The sequence below is a fragment of the Vanellus vanellus genome, assembly GCF_965231255.1.
Source record: "Vanellus vanellus genome assembly, chromosome: Z".
In the NCBI taxonomy this organism is placed as follows: domain Eukaryota; kingdom Metazoa; phylum Chordata; class Aves; order Charadriiformes; family Charadriidae; genus Vanellus; species Vanellus vanellus.
The window spans coordinates 75,235,604-75,251,831 of record NC_138908.1 but is presented as its reverse complement, the minus strand read 5'-3'; the positions used below and the strand labels follow the sequence as shown (position 1 = coordinate 75,251,831).

Genomic DNA, 16,228 nt, shown 5'->3' with positions numbered 1-16,228 from the left:
TTGGGATAGATGAATAAACCATTTCTTGTGGTTAATACTTGGATTCAGCAAGTAAGGTAATTTTAGTTTAATTTATACCACCACCACTCACCTTCTCGGAGTAGTGCTTGCTTAATCCTGTAAAAGTCTTCAAAAAATTTAGACTAGTGGGGACACTGACATGACTGTGCAACCTTTGATTAGGTATAATATACACATGATGTGTTGTTACAATTTTTTTTTTTCCCCAGTAAAATTGTTCAGTAAAACAGCAATGGATGAAAAAATACTTTATCTGTTAAGTTCTCCAGATACGGCCTGGTAATGTAAGTGACTACCTTAATTTTGTATTTGTTTACAAAAGATTAATCATCAGAGTAGGTTGAAAGTCTTTTTGTGTTGGTGAAATTTGGTATTAAAGTTTTGACTCAGTGAAAAATAATACCTTCAAACAGCTTTATTTTCATGTTGAGCAATAGATAGAAATTACTCTGTATTCATTTATTACAGTATGTAAGTTTTCCTATACATCTTATGTTCATGTGTGTTGAGGACTGGCTAGATGAGGTTCAGTAATAGAACATATAAAATCTTTCAGCAGAGCCTGGTTACTCAGCTTACGTATATCATTTAGTAACATGAGTTCCATGCTGCTATACTAATTTACACCAGCTGAGGTTCTGGGCACCAATCCTTTTATTGTGTCTTGACTTTTCTAGCACGTAGGTTAAGCAACATTTGATAACCATATGCTTGGTGTATTGTGCCAGTAGAATAGGACTTAGAAGGTGGAGTGTGGGAAGAGTGGGAATAATTGCAAATGTGTATTGTTAGATTTTATTGACTTCAGAATGTGGCATAAATACAATGTCAGCTTCTCTATAAAACAAGGCCCCCATGTGGAGTCAAGATACACAGTAAGATCCTGTAAAATAGTAGTAAAGAAGTCTTAAAATTATGTGGATTTAATTGATTGTATTTTATTCTAAGGTTATATCTATCCTAAAAATTTAGCAATCCCACAGTAAACACTTAAAAATGCAAAGCCAGTATGTAAATGCACATCTAATGTGTCAGACAGCTGAAGCATGTTTGAGTCTTTATATTTTGCTTCAGCATACATGAACAGGCAGAAAGCTTTTCACTTTTAATGCAAGAGGGGAAGACAAAAGAGCTTCTCTTAGGAACTCACCCCTTTTGTGCTAGTGCGATTAAGGGAGCTGTAAAATAGTTACTGCTGGTTATCTGATTATGCAAGAACTATCTAGGTGAGTGAATATTCAGAGAATTTGAGCTTCCTTTGGATATTTTGGTGATTAGTGTGCATCCTCTTAAGAAATCTGGTAGGGAACGAGTGCAAATGATGGTCATCAGGGCAGAAAGCAACTGGAGAAGCAAAAGTGGATGGAGAGCTGAGAGCATTCCACTGGAAAACTCAACTGTATAAACAGCGTTGGGCATCTGATTGTGTTGGTCTGTTTTGGTGTACTTATTTCATCGTTTGCATGTAAAAAGGGGTTCCTTTTTAAGTCTAAAAAAACTTACTTGTTTTTAGAACTGAATGACATCTTCTCAGTTAAATGGGGGAGAAGTTGTGGTAAATTGGAAAATATTTGTGCAAACTTCTTTCTGGAAGTTTCAAAGTCATAGAGCCTGCTTGCAGAGCTCTGGGCTTTAGCAAACTCCATTGTGGTGTGAAGTTTTAACATACCACAGATTGTCCCTTGGGTTGTGGAAAATCACTTCTGTGCTACTTCTGGTTTAGTTAATTATTATTTGTAAGCCAATTAGTGTTATTTTTCTAGATTTGGATTAGAGACGAGTGATCTAGCAAATCTTTTTTTCTCTGTAGGTATGAACAAAATAGCTGTTACTTATGTGAATATAAACAGTTGTGCTTTCTTGCCATTATCAAAACTTCCCATTTCGAAAGCCACTGCTTAATGATCACTTTTATTTCAGCATTCATCAGGGGCCTATTAATGCAGATACTCTGAAGAGTTCCTTAGGTGTGGAAAATGATGACAACACATTACTAATTTTATTACACTTTGATTACATGCCTGGAAATAGGAAAAAATAAATTTTAAACAATGCTGGGCATCCAAATAAATAATTTATCTGCAAAATTTGTTTCACTAAATCAATTGATGCTGGTTTACTGCTGAAATAGAACTTCTATCATGACATCTGCAGTCACTGAAATACAGCTTAAAGTCATTGTGTTTTTCTTGGCTAGAGCTACCTTGGTAAGCAATGTCGTATTTGCCCACAAATGCAGAAGACTCAGTGCTAGTCTGCTTACTGCCATCATTTAATTATGTATGTGTTTCTAGATATTTCACGCTTTTAAACCCAAGTACTCTCCTTACGATGTAATGACCTTTTCCTTTAGTCTATAAGGCTATACCATGTCTTCGAATGGTATAGCGTTAATTCAAGAGGCTATGTAATAAATAAGAGTGTGGACAGGCTTCAGTGAGCTCAGGGGGCTGATGGCAATAGTCTTCCAGTAGAGGGGGTGTGGTGGACATCCTCTGGGTTGTGGGTCTGAAACATCTCAAATTACTCAGCCATATTTGTCAGCTTAACACCAGCAGGCAGCTCTGTCAGCTAGCTGCACTGACACCTTGCTTTGTTATGCTTCTGTGCAGCTTTTACTTCCTCCCCTTGTTTAGCAGTCAAGGAGGCAGTTGCTGAAACAGGCAAGAGAGGTTTCTTACCCTACGTCTCCAGTGCTATGACTGGTGCCATTAATTCAATATATTAATGGGGGTAAATTCAATTTGGTGTCACTTCAGCTGCTGGAGACATTTTAATATATCCCTTATATTAGTATTGAGGTTCCGGTCACACATAACCATGTTAACGTATCAAATACTAATACGGCACTGAGATAGCAATGCTAAAATGTAGGTATGCTCATATTAAAATACTGGTTGTTTAAGTCCCCTTTTTTTCAACTTGTATGTTTTCTGAAATTTGTTTGAGGGAAGGGAATGTCAAGTACCGTGCTTCATTTTCAAATATTTGCAGGTTGTTATTGATACAGTTCTGCTTTGTTGGAAATAGATTTTAAAAGGTTTCGTCTGTATCTTAGCTGGGGAAGCAGAAGTTACCATCTCAAAACCACCACATTTTTTCTTTCTGGTACTTGCTAATAAACACTCTGCTTGAAATTCCTTAATAAAAAATAGGAAACCCTTGCTGCCACATTGTCACAGTTGAATTCTGATTTATGAGTTGATACAGCTACAGTCGGTTTCTTCTATTAGCATACATTACCAGAAAAACAAAGCTGTTACATAGACACTGTAAGAGCTGCATAGAGATGTTACAACTTGTTTGGGATTTGGGAGCCTTTTTTGTTTTCTTTCTTTCTTTTTTTATTCCCCCTGCATGTAGACCCTTACACAGTGTGGCTCCAGTTGCCTGTCTAGGGCCTCTACTGTGTCGGCTTATAATCACCTTAAAACTTGCGATTCTGTATTATGCCATATTCTTATGCCTTCTTGCTGTACGGTTGCTGCAGAAGAAAAAATTGAATTATTTTAATTAGAAGGTTTCTGTCTTTATAGGCATTATGTGGTATTTTTAGTAAGCTGCTGAAGCCTGCAGGAATGTGCTGGATTTTAAACTAAGGTGATTGTAAGAAACCATCATGTCTCATGTATAATACTTATTACTGTCCTAAACAGATTAGTGTGCTAGTTCTTCTATGTTTAATTTTAGAAAAACTAATTGATTTTGGAAGAATTTTTATTTTTCTAGTGTTTTCAAGGTCCTTAAGAAGCCCTCTGCTATAGCTCACTTTTGACTGGAATGTTTATGATTTGTACTTTTTTGGCAGTTCATTTGTGTAGTTGGAGTAGTCTGGTGACAAATTCTGCATCTTAAGTATTTACCAATAGGAGTATGATGAAACATACAGCTTCAACATTAAAATACAAACAGAACCTAAAATTTATTAGTTACTTTTGCTGTTTTGGCTATGTTTTTGAACACTTGTTTCATGTGCTTTGCTCTTTGCCTTAAGTCCATATAATTCTGCCCCAGACCTCCCATGCTGTTAAATGTATGGGTAGAATGGTAGCTTCCAAGCAGGTCACTCACCCCTAAAGAAAACACTTTCAGGTCACGTCATATAACCTGTATTATAAGAACAGCTGTGGCTAAGTTTCTAAAAATGAGTATCCTGGTCTTTTTACGTGGGGTTTCTTGCTGGTTTCTTTTGGTTTGGTTTTTAAGATGAGAGACAGAGTTGTCCTTATAATATTAATACTGTGATCTCTTTTTTTTTTTTTTTCTTAATAGATAAAAAAATATTTTGAACTTGAGCCACTTGCACGTGGAAAGCGCTGGATTCTTAAACCCTGCTCCTTGGATGATATGGAGGCCGTAAAAGACAGCTTCTCCCTTCTAATAAACTTGCTAGAAGAGAGAGACTTCGAACCTTCGAGAATGTGAAACGCAAGAGAGAAGAGTGGTTCTCCAGACATCACTGTACCTGCACATTCTGCTCACAGCTTAATTGCAATGTGCTATCAAGACTGTGCTGTGATGTGTTGTTCATACACAGTTAGTGCAGAATGTCCTTTTATTAAAATAAATATTCTGTGAATCAGGTACACAACTATTTCCAGTAAAGTTGTCTACACTACTGAAATAGGGAGTTCCTCTTTGTTTACCACTATTTCTGCACACTGCATTTTGTTTTCTTGCGTTGCGGTCATCCTTGATTGGAAGTTTTACACGCACAAAAATAACATAGTCTGTAAAGGAGGAATTCTACCTGCTACCTTGTTTTTTAAAAATAACTAATGTCTTAAGGATTTGTGAGACTAATTTGTATTAGCTTGTTTACTGATCCCATAGCATGGAAAGCACAGCCACTGAGTACCTTAATAGGATACCTTAAAGGCGAGCAGTTTCATGTTAATGCAAATCTTAGTCCTGAAGTTTTACTAAGTAAAAACACAGTTAACAAGTTAGTTGATTCCTCCTCGAAAGTCAAAGCATAACCTTGTCAAAGGCAGAACCGTTATTTTGCTGGAAGTTACCTGAAAGGTAAACTAGCAAACACATGTATGGGGATAAGAGTATTTAGGAAAATAGGTGACAGGTGGTCTAAGTAACAGTATTTTTAGAAAATATAAAAAAGTTGGATAAAGTAATAATTTTCATTGAAAGTAGTTTTTCATTAGAGAAGCAAAGCAAATGTCTGTTAATTCAGCTGTGGAAGCTTTATTACTAGTTAGAAGTGTGACTGATTTTAAATAAGGATTGCTTCCTTTATCACTCAGTCATGGAGTACTACTGTTATTGTAAAATTGCCAAGGCATCTATACCATAATTAAGGGCCTTCCAGTGTTTGTACTACAAGCTTCTCTTTTCAAGGGGTTGTAACTTGTGATTTCAAACTTCCTCTGGGCTAAATGAGAGAAGACAAAAAAGTATCCACTGGAAACAACATTTGGAAAAAAATCCCATTTGATTCCAGTAACATGGTGCATATTTCCTCTTTCCAATTTTTGCCCGGTGTAGGTTTCCAGTTTTTTGGCTGCCTTTTTTTTGTTGATTTTTTTAAAACGTTATGAACAGATTTTGCCCATTAAAAAATCACGCCGTGTCACTGGTTCACCATTAAGTCAGTCACGACAGGGTATGTGCTGGTCAGTCACCGGACTGGTGCACACCTTGCGTGTTGTGCCTTGTGCATTCAGCTAGCCTCCTGCATGAGTGTCTGCAAACACAAACTATAGCGATGTGTCTGTCAGTGGTTCCTCATCGATTCTGCTTGTGTTTTGAAACTCGTAACTCCTTTTTTCAGGGCTTTAAGCAACATATCTTTCCATTCTCAGCGTTTATTTTTTAAGTTTGAAGTTTATTGTAGTTTCTCTCTCGTTTATTTGGGAATAAGAAAGTAGCAAGGATCAGCTTTTAAAGGCTTATAAAAGCCATTTCTCTATTACTTGCAATTATACTCTTTGTTAAACAAAATATTTTTAATGGGTTTTTTGTTTACTTTTCAATTTCCCTGTATTTCTTGCATTGCTCCCTCAGAATTATTTCTGCCCAACTGCATGGCCTGATGATTACTGTTTTAACCTGCTTCCTATTATCAGAAATAAGCTGGGAAAACTTGCTCCTTGTTTAATGTTGCAATAGAATAAGCAGAAAGCCTGAAGGGCATCTCTTCTTGCTTTGTTTTTCCTCTCTTTCCTGCCAGGTCAATTGCCTCACTCCTAATACTCATGAAAATACCCAAGAACTGGAATTGTTCGTTTTAAAACACAGAGAGGAGCCCTGTGATGGTTGGGTTCTCTCTGCACAGTTTAGACGGGACCCAGCTGCCCATCAGTTTCTCTTGTGTGGGTTAAGGAGGCTCCTTTCCCTGGATTTAAAGAGGAACTGGATCTAATTCACAGTTCCAAACTCTCTCTTAGCTGCCGTGAGCTTGGAGGTTAGAGAGTCCCAAGATTTCCACAATGTCCCCAGATTTCTGTCCTGTCCTGTTAAGGGACAATGACAAAGAAGTAGTGGTGGGAAGGAGTGAGAGAATTACTTCCCAGAGAAGGCAGGCAGTTTGGGGAGGCAAAAGAGGGACTTGGAGCTGTTACTGCTTTTTCATGGAGCATTAGTTAGAAGATGAGAGATAATTTTTTTTTTTTTTTTTTTTACTTTTTTCCCCTTCTTTCCCCATATTAAAGTTACGGACCAAAAGGTACAGCAAATGAAAATAAGCCCGACTGTATTGCATTCTTAAAAGTATGTTTATATTTACCATCAGTGAGTCTGGTCCAAAAAATTTAGAGTTTCCAAGTTACATTTTGGTTGTGATTTCCCAACTATGCACTATTGGAAGGTGCTACATGACTAACATACAAAAGGCCCAAGTAATCGATGAGAATATGGCTTTAACTTGTGCCAGTGGCCATTTAGACTAGGACCTTTTGATGATTAATGCTTTTTCTTTAAGTAAATGCCAACTGCATAGGAACAGTGATATTTTTTTTTTTCAGAATGATTTTGAATATGCTTTTTCTTACTAATACAGTGATCGTTCCTCACCACAGGTTGAAAGAATACCTCATAACTGCTTAAGGCGAAGACCAACGCTTAACTTTACTTTGAATGTAGTGCTTCTGTGGTTTTGTGTTGTGGATGGACTTAATGGATGTATACCTTTTTAATGTCTATAAAACCTTTCATCTTTTTATGGAGGAATTAAAAATGTTCATAGGAACTCGCATCACACTTCCTTGTCTAAAGTGTTGTTGAATGCTCTGGCTATGGTAGAATAAGTAAGCACCATGCAGTTTTTATGCAGATGACCAATCTTAATTGTCTCTTTCTCCCTCTTTTTTTAAAAAAAAAAAAATCTTTTCACGTGTGTTCATCATTTAGGTGAAATAAACTTGGGGATTAAGCTTTACTTTCCATGCAAGTTCATTAAGGAGTGAACATTGTCTTTTTAAAAATATATTGTGCTTTAATGTTCTTTAGCCATCTGTTAAATTACTTTGTGTGTGTAAGTGTGTGTATGTGTATGTGCCCACATTGGGCGGCTTCTCAGACCTGTGGCTGTCTGCAGTGTCTCAGCCGTCAGAATGAAAACATTATCAATCAGTATCCAACAACAGCTGGTTTTGACAAGCTTCTGTCTGCTGCCTAATGCTTTACAACTTGTCAATAAGACCTCTGTTTCTACCCACCCTGAGCTGGTAATCTTACTACTTCCATGTTGTGTCCTGTACTTGTACTTCTAGCATTTGTATGGAAAAAAGTTAAATCTTAGTGGGTTTTGATATTATTCCTTGCTGTATAATGCTCCACGTGTATCTTGGCTTGCCTCTTCAAATGTGCTATACAAAAATCTGTGATGTATTATTTCATTTAACTTCTTGCATTTCATTATATTTATAGAAGTTACAGATTTTTGTACCATATTAGTTAATACAGTTGCCTTTTTGTAATGGCAATTAATTTATATTACAAAAGTTTGTATCTTTACTGTAGTTGAAAGTAGTAGTTAACTGCCATATTATCTTGACTTTATACTAAAAATACAGTGTCTGTACACAGAAGTTGACCCATTCAAGTGGACAGCTGCTGACATGAGCAACTTGTACTGTTTGTGATTTATACATGATTTCCACTATCAAAAAAAAAAAAAAAGAAAAAGAAAATAAACACTGTGTAGAGTTGAGTTGCTAAGTTTGGATTTCTTGAGTAGTAGCCAGTTTGGGAGTATGGTGTATTACCTTGATTTGGGAATCTTCAAGATAAATTACTTACTACTAGATGAAAACAAATATTACTGTATAATCATTGCTAAATTATACATAGTTACACATTTACACACATATATATAAAAAATAGAAACTTCCAAAAAATAGGCTGATTTGTTTCCACAGCAAGATGTTGCTACTCTGGAAATACATCTGAAAGATATTGCAGGTTTATTGGTGGAACAGAGATTGGAATAATCTTTATACAGATATTCCATAATGTTAAACTGAGGGAAGTGTTTATATGACTAGAAATTATTTTTAAATAAAGTGACATGGAAAACTACATATACCAAAAAAACAAAGCTACAGAAGCTGAGCAAAGGAAAATACTATGGGAAAAATAAAAGCTTGCTGAGACAACTCAATGTTATCCTATCAAACACTGAGTAGAAGAGACTTTCACAACTTAAGTTGTAACAGCTGATGGAAGTACAGCACTGCTAAGCCAGACTGGAGTTGCTGATTCAGCTAATGAGGTATGCTTTTTTAATTGTATTCTTTTAAAATCTGCCTCTTACCAAGACTAGGATGGAAATGAAAGATTTGCACACTTTTTTTTAATTCTTCTTTTTCGTATAAATAGGAACTGAAAATCTGCTAATCACGCCTCATTTGATAGCTTTTGAAAGAATTTTCATTAGCTCATTAGCCCTTTGACCTAATAGTTCAAACAAATAAAAACATCTGTTTGTGTCAGCTGTAGAGTCAGTCATCCTAGGTTAACACAAGGATGAGAGAGAGTCCCATATCCTACGTGGAAATAAAAAACATACCTTTTTCAGTATCTGCAGTTGAAATGGACCCCTGAAATCAAGTAGAGCTGCTGAATTCTGTTAGAAGAGAATGAAAAAGATCATTACCCTTCTCAATCCTCAGCCCTCATGGGTGAACTGACTAACTTCATTGTGTGGGTTGGAGTGAAGATGAGGTCTAATTTAGCTAGTTCTGAGACACTTATGCTCATTGCTAGCTGCTTATACTGTATTTTAGCTTTTGGCTTTTTTTTTTTCAGTTGTATTTAGAGAAGCCAAAGTAGCCTGTGTATATTACTTGTTCATTCATGAGATTTCATAGGAAAATGTAATATGTGGTATTCTGGTGGGTTTTGATGGAATATATTCAGGACAGCCTTGCTTGTGGGGTATATGTTTGTGCCTAAAGTATGTTCTGCACTTCCGTTCATGATGTCTTAAATATGCCTTAATTTTTTAATCACTGAAACTGTCTAGAAAAGGCAGATGTTCAAATAGGAACATTGGTGCTAACAGTAGTCTGTGCAGCTCCAGTTACCTGTGGCAATAAGTTGGGGAGAACAGAAGACATATTTTAATCATCTGGTTGTCAGGTTTACAGTAAACCCAACAGAAGTGTTTAGCAAAAGGTCCTGTACTGGTTTGGGATGATTACAGAAAATTTAAAGCCGAGAGGGTGAAGAGGACATATGACATAATCCATGTCCAGCTATACTACTATTATGGCAATAAATGGACTCACTGCCTGAAAATAGTCTGGTTTTGGTAAAGACCATATTTGTAATGAAAAGCTGTTAATTTCTAAGCACAGAAACATTTCCTCACACATGAAAAATCTATACACATATTTGAGAACCTGCCCACATGCTAATAAGTAAGAGACATGAATTGTACCTATTGTGCTTGTGTGCAATATAAGGGAAGCCATTCACAATTAATTTTCTTAATTCTCACTGTTAGATTGTGAGCTAAAACTGACAAAAAATAAAACCAGCAATCACAGCTCTTCTTTTTCACCTGTCACCTTGAAATAGTGAAACGCTGTTGTTCATTTTTATTACTATGCCATGTAACTATAATTTATTGCATTTCAGTGTGCACTGGAAAGTATTTGCATGTATTAAGTAAAACAAGACAAAAATAAATCCTTTTGTGGTTTGGCAACTTCCACCTAGAAGAACTGCCCTCTTTCTAATGAGACATTTACCATTGGAGTACAGAAGTCTCATACTATAGCTTTGTTATAAATTACTACTAACTGAAATGCTAAATCATGGAAATCAAACAAAAGATCTGGTACTGTTTAAATGCATAGTCCCAAAAATAGTGTGGAGGAGAAAGCAAAATCATGACTTGCATATACATGTTGCAAAGCCAAACCAAGTTTAATGGCCAATCACACTGCAAAGTATTTGGTATTTTAACAATGTGACAGTCTTGGATTTGGAAGGTTGATAGATTTTTCAGGATCAAAAGGGCATTTCGTAAAAAGTTTAATTTTACGGTAGGTTACATTTTGGGCCTGTCAACTTTGACACAGTCCCTTTAAAGCAACAATTCCTGCTGTGTGTTAGGGTTGGCGCTCTAAAAATTTCTTCTATAGAAATTAATCCTTTCTGCATTCTGTTAACGCATGCTAAAATAGCATTTTCTGTCCTGTGTCACCTTATCTCATTTACTTGAAAGCACATACCCATTTTCCGGTAGTACACATCTTGCTATTTTTTGAAACAAAAGCTTCATGTATATCTCATAGTGGGCTACGTGTGCTACCATGTTCAATAGCGTATCCTCAGAGAAGCTTATACACCCAAATGACAGTATTATGTTATACATTTCAAAGACCCCATTTCTGCCGGTATCAAACTGTGTATTTTTAATGCTTATAACAACAAATGTCTATTTGCAAAACTACATCAGAATTATTTTATTACAGTGTTGCCATGTATGGTGTCTTTGTAAGACCTAGAGATGCAAGATGTGAGTCGGATTGTACCATTTAAAATTAACACTGATTAAACTGCAGTATCTGGGAAATGGCTTTTTTTTATTATTCAACAGTGGAATGAACAATGCAATCTCATCATTGCCTCAGTATTTACCTTGCTGCAGAGAATAAATGAGCACTCATTGTCAATAATGTAAATTATATCAGCCTTAGTCCATCTTTACTAAATTGCTTTGTTTGCCAATGGGATAGTTGTAATCCTCTCTGGTTTACACGTGTGTCAGTTAAATCTGAAAGCCTTCCTTCAAGTAACTGAAACTAAGGCTAATTTAAAAAAAAAATGCTAATTGCCTTTTCTAAAAATATTTTTGTACATGATTTGCAGGAGTGTGACTGATGCAGAAAAGTTCACTGTTTACCTTTAAAATATAGAGCATGACCTTTTTGTTACAGTAAATACAGTACTGCAAGTCTGGTAAAGTCATCACATATACTAAAGGTATTGAGACCATTTACCTCACATTCCTCCCTATTAGCTTCCACAATTAACATGATCCACAGCTGAAAAAATAATTCTAGTTGTCAGTGATAAATGGGGTGAAATCGTCAATCACTGAAGTTGACAGTATTATTTTAAAAAGATATTGCAAACAAATGTTTACCCAAAGATAGCAGTATGTTGTTGAGATTTTGTTCCTAAGGGTTCTCTCATTTCATTCACATGGCAAAGCTGACTTTAGTGCTCACTTTCAGATGAAAGAGAGCTTTTTTTCTTTTCTTTTTCTTCTGCAGCATGAAGAGTACCAAGCAGTCAAGCACCAAAGTCTTCAGCAGAACCGGGAACATTCCTGGTAACCCTTGTAGATCTGAGACAGAACTTTAGCTTTTTGTTTGTTTGTTTTCTTTTCTTGGTATGATGTGCAGACCTGAGGTTTCGGTTCAGGCCTGTCTCCACTGAGAGGTGCCAGTAATATAGGAGTCTACTATTACGGGCTATATAAATATCTTGTTTATTTTTAGTGCTTGCTTTTGATCTCTGAAGAATTTTAATATCAAGGTCAAATATTACATGGTGGTTTCCTATGTAGATGTATTGGTGACCTAGACATTAAAGAAAATGCATATAGTGTTTGTAGAGAAGAAATCTCTTACTTGTTTTTTTCCGTTCTCAATGCTGAGGAGAAATCTTCCATAGAACTGCTTTGGAATGGTGAATCTTGTGATCGCTTGTGAGACATTCAGCAGGCAGCTTTGCCTTTAGGTTTGGATCCAATCAAATGGAAGAGAAGCTGTTTCTTCTTTAAGTTTGGGGTTTTATACTACCTGATACTGGTTATTAGCACGTTCTCAAGCACTGCATCTGTGAGAACCACTTCACATCTGACCTGATTAAGACCTGAAGGAGGTGGTCACTACTAAACAATGTTTCCAGTTACTGATTCGATCCTTTAAATTTCTGCCTGCATGTAAGGTTTAAAAAAACCCTCAGTTTTCATACCTGTTTACACATCTCTCTCCTGCATCATGCAATTGTGCCCCAAGAGTGGTTGTTGAGGCAGGTCTGGAGTTTCCCTTGCACTCAAAAGGATCCGTTCATTCCCAGTTGTCTCCAGAGGAGATACAGTATTGTGATCACTCTCCACCAGAGTGTATATTAAGACCCATTTTTCACCATCTTTTGCACTTCTGTATTTGCATATTTTGTATGGGAACTCTGGTTCATGCAATAACTGATCATTGATGATGGGTTTATCTTGTAGTAAAGCAAGGGCTATTACAGGAGAACTAGCTCTGAGGTTGTTTTATGATTAAAATTACAGGTTACAATGCAAATAGTAACTAGAAAATATAACTGTTAGTCAATGCGTTTGAGTGTAACTAAAAGCCAAGATGAAGCTTGTTCTGGTCCAGCTGACTGATGCTGAAAGTCATTTGCTAGTCTCAGAATTAAACCAGAAAAAGTTGCCAAGAATAGACGTTGTCCAGTTCAGCAAGAGGGGCGCAGTGTAATTGGAGATACGGGCCACCATTGTGAACAGCACCGAGACCTCCATCACTCTGATGGGAAGCAGGGATAGTCATCTGGCTGAACCTATGACTTGTAGACCATGAGATATTTAATATGTTTGCTACAGAGCTGAGGGGAGACACCATTTTGAGGAGATATTGATAGCAGCTCTGCCTCGCCAGGTCATGCCGACCCACACCTTCCCTCCAGAGATGGGTTCCAGTGCCCAGCGGCCGAGCCTGCTGCTCACCGGCGATGTGCCTCTGTGGCGGGAGCCCTGCCTGACTGGCTACGAACCACATGGAGTGCAAAAGCCACAAGCCAGCAGCCATGCCTGGCTTACTGAGATAAGCACTTTTCAAGACGATTAAAGAAATACTGAAATGGGAAAATCGGTAATGGTGGCGTGCCTCCACACCTGTCATGCTGTGTTACAATTTCAGTCTTTGATTGTTGGTCCCATAAAGGTGTCGGGTTTTTTCATGTTATTAAAGCAATTACAGTTATTATACTAAATTTGTCCTTTCTGAAGGGAGCAAGAACAAATGAGGGAGGATTTGCATACAAATTGAGCCTGGGTGTGGGGGGGCAATCACAGCAGGCCTGCTCGGCAGACAGATGAGGTGGTGAGGAGACATTATAAAAGAGCATGGGCTGGAGCCACCTTCCTTTGCAGCCCTTTGCTGGTGACCCTTTGAGGAATGTCTCCCAACTGTCTGGCAGATTCATTTGAATGAGAGACAGTTTGGCGCACTCTCATCCTGGGCAGATCAAAGCCCGCGCTCCCCGGTCGGCCGGAGGAGACATGACATGTGGAAGGCCTCCCCTCCCCCAGGCAAGGCCTTTCCCTGGGCGCCACTCGGGCATCCCTACTGCTTCTCGCAGAGAAATACCCCTGCGCGGTGGCAACTGTCCCCCCTGTGCTGCCGGGCGTCCCAGATTGCCTCAGCAGCAGGAGCACTTGTGTCTGGGCATGGGGGTGCTCCCCGCAGGGCCGGGCTCCCGGGCGGCTGCAGCGGGGCTGCGAATGACATGTGTCACCTCCTGGGAAGGGCCTCAGATCGCCAGCACAGGTGTTTGTGGTGCAGAAGAGTAAAGAGAGGCAGACAGTAGGTTTAAAAGCTGATTTAAAGTGGCAACAGAGTTGGCTTTTGGGCCCCGTTTCCCACTATGGTTCTTTACATAAGGTTCCTCTTCTGTTTCTGGGGACAGGGGAAGGGTGTTTCTCACTCACATAAATGATATCCAAAACTTAGGAAATACATTGGTGGTTCCCTCCCCCCAGCCCCGGGAGAGAGTTTTATGCCCCAAGTCACTGCTAAACAAAGTGTCCCCGTGGAGGTCAGTGGTGTGAAGGAAACGCAAGCCCCTGCTCCTCTCCGGGGACTCAATGAGCTCAGAGCGCACATATTGTCACCTACAGCGTTGCGATTGCTGGGAAGTTCCTGCTTACCAGCATGCTGAAGCAATACAGTTTTTTGACTTCAAAAGCAAGCATTGGTAAAGCAGGGAAACACAGGTGGGAACAATGAATTCTTAAATTTTAGTCCTATCTCTGGATCTTGCTTCCTTGACTCTCTAAGCCTCTCCATGGATGTAATACTGTTTTGCTGCTGATTTGGACATAGAGGGCTTTGGAGATGCAATAACTGTGAAGTGCTCAAGCACACCAGGATGTGGGATTTTCCGGTGACTATGGGGGTCATGCCTTTACTGGTGTGTAAAGATATAGCCTATAACGTTTGTGCTGGCCACCTTCCACCCAGACATGTAGACAGAAGTTTCTGAGTACTTTGGATATTCTACAGCTGCCTCTTTAAAAGAGAAACTGCTGGCTAATATGGAAACTAGAAGTTTTGCCACTTCAAGCAATCAAATTTGGGAAAGTTTATGATCTGGTTTCAATGTTGAAAACTGACCCCCCCAAATGAGATGCATTGAATTCCTGTAGATGTTTAAAAAAATGCAGTCTTGTTTCTCTTTTTTAGGGAAAAAAAAATGGGTTTACAGTTGTTTTTATAAGTGGAAAAATATTCTGAAATGGTGTATCTTCATGGGTCAGCATTTTCAGCTATATTATAGGGTGAGAACCAAGTTGCTTTCCTGAGTTAACATTTACAACTCTAGGACATTAAACCCAATAAAGCTATGTTACTTTGTTCATTAAAATTAAAGTGGCAAAATCCTGTCTGCTTGAAGGTACATATTACTTTTTAAAAAGTCTTTAACAGTAACAAGTGTAGCAGACATCCTAAATTAGAACACGTGGGTGATGTTGGATCATCTCCTTAACTATTTTGAAGAGTTCTCTGTGTTTCAATATCAGACCTGTTTCATCTGTAAAAGAGTAACTGGTTAGAGTATGAGCTGCCAGAGCCGTGGCTATTGCTGAGTGTCTGCAGCTTAACGATGATAACTGTTCTGTGTTTCAGTTGTGGTTCAAGATTGATCCAAAAATATTTGCTTATTTCCATAGCTAAAGTTAAATCAATGAGATAGAAGTTACTGTCTGGGCATTCAAATACAGGATCACCAGCTGTTTACTTACTGTTTACTTCCTCCATAGCTGCAGAATAAATAATTTCCTTTTTTTGCACTATGCTATTTAAATTTGAGAAAACAATTGAAAGGATAATGAGGCAGGAAAGCTAACTCTCCTCTTCCAAGCAATGAAGAGAAACTACTTGGCAGGTAAAACATCCTGCTCTAGAAATCCTGGTGGACTCATCGATTTACAAAAGATCTATTCAGTTCTCACAGTTATTAAACTAGAGGTATTAAGATTTGGAGGACACCACCAACTGGTCTTAGTCACAGTGGAAGCACTCAAATTTCTCTAAGATCATATTTTTGCTGACTTTTTTAAACAAATAATCAAACCTTTACTTGTGACCACTGCACGGTTTAGTAACCTAATAATAAAGAAAACAGCCTGATTTTCTGAAATTCAGTGATATTTGTGAATATATCTCTCCTTACAGTATTTGGTCTTTAAAGAATACAGAAATATTTTTATCTTTTTATTTAAAAAAACAGTGTTTTAAAAGTTTTTGCTTGCTTTACTCATTGCTGTTTTTGCCCTGATGAGTATTTTTTTCACACATAGAATAAAATAGTATAGTTCAGTTGGAAGGTACCTACAACAATCATCTAGCCCAACTGCCTAACCATCCATCAGGGCTGACCAAAAGTTAAAGAATGTTATTAAGGGCATTGTCCAAATGCCTCTTAAACACTGACAGGCTTG

At 37.9% G+C, this 16,228-nt stretch overlaps 1 protein-coding gene across 1 annotated transcript in view; it reads left to right on the top strand.

Annotated features, from left to right (window-relative positions):
* The window catches only part of ARL15 (ARF like GTPase 15), a gene marked incomplete at its 3' end in the record, with an annotated part of 224,941 nt that extends 220,495 nt beyond the window's left edge, over positions 1–4,446 (top strand). Inside the window, exon 5 of the mRNA XM_082497699.1 lies at positions 4,294–4,446. Coding sequence (XP_082353825.1) covers positions 4,294–4,446 — 153 coding nt within the window. The remainder of the gene's footprint in view (positions 1–4,293) is intronic.
* Positions 4,447–16,228: the final 11,782 nt, after the last annotated feature.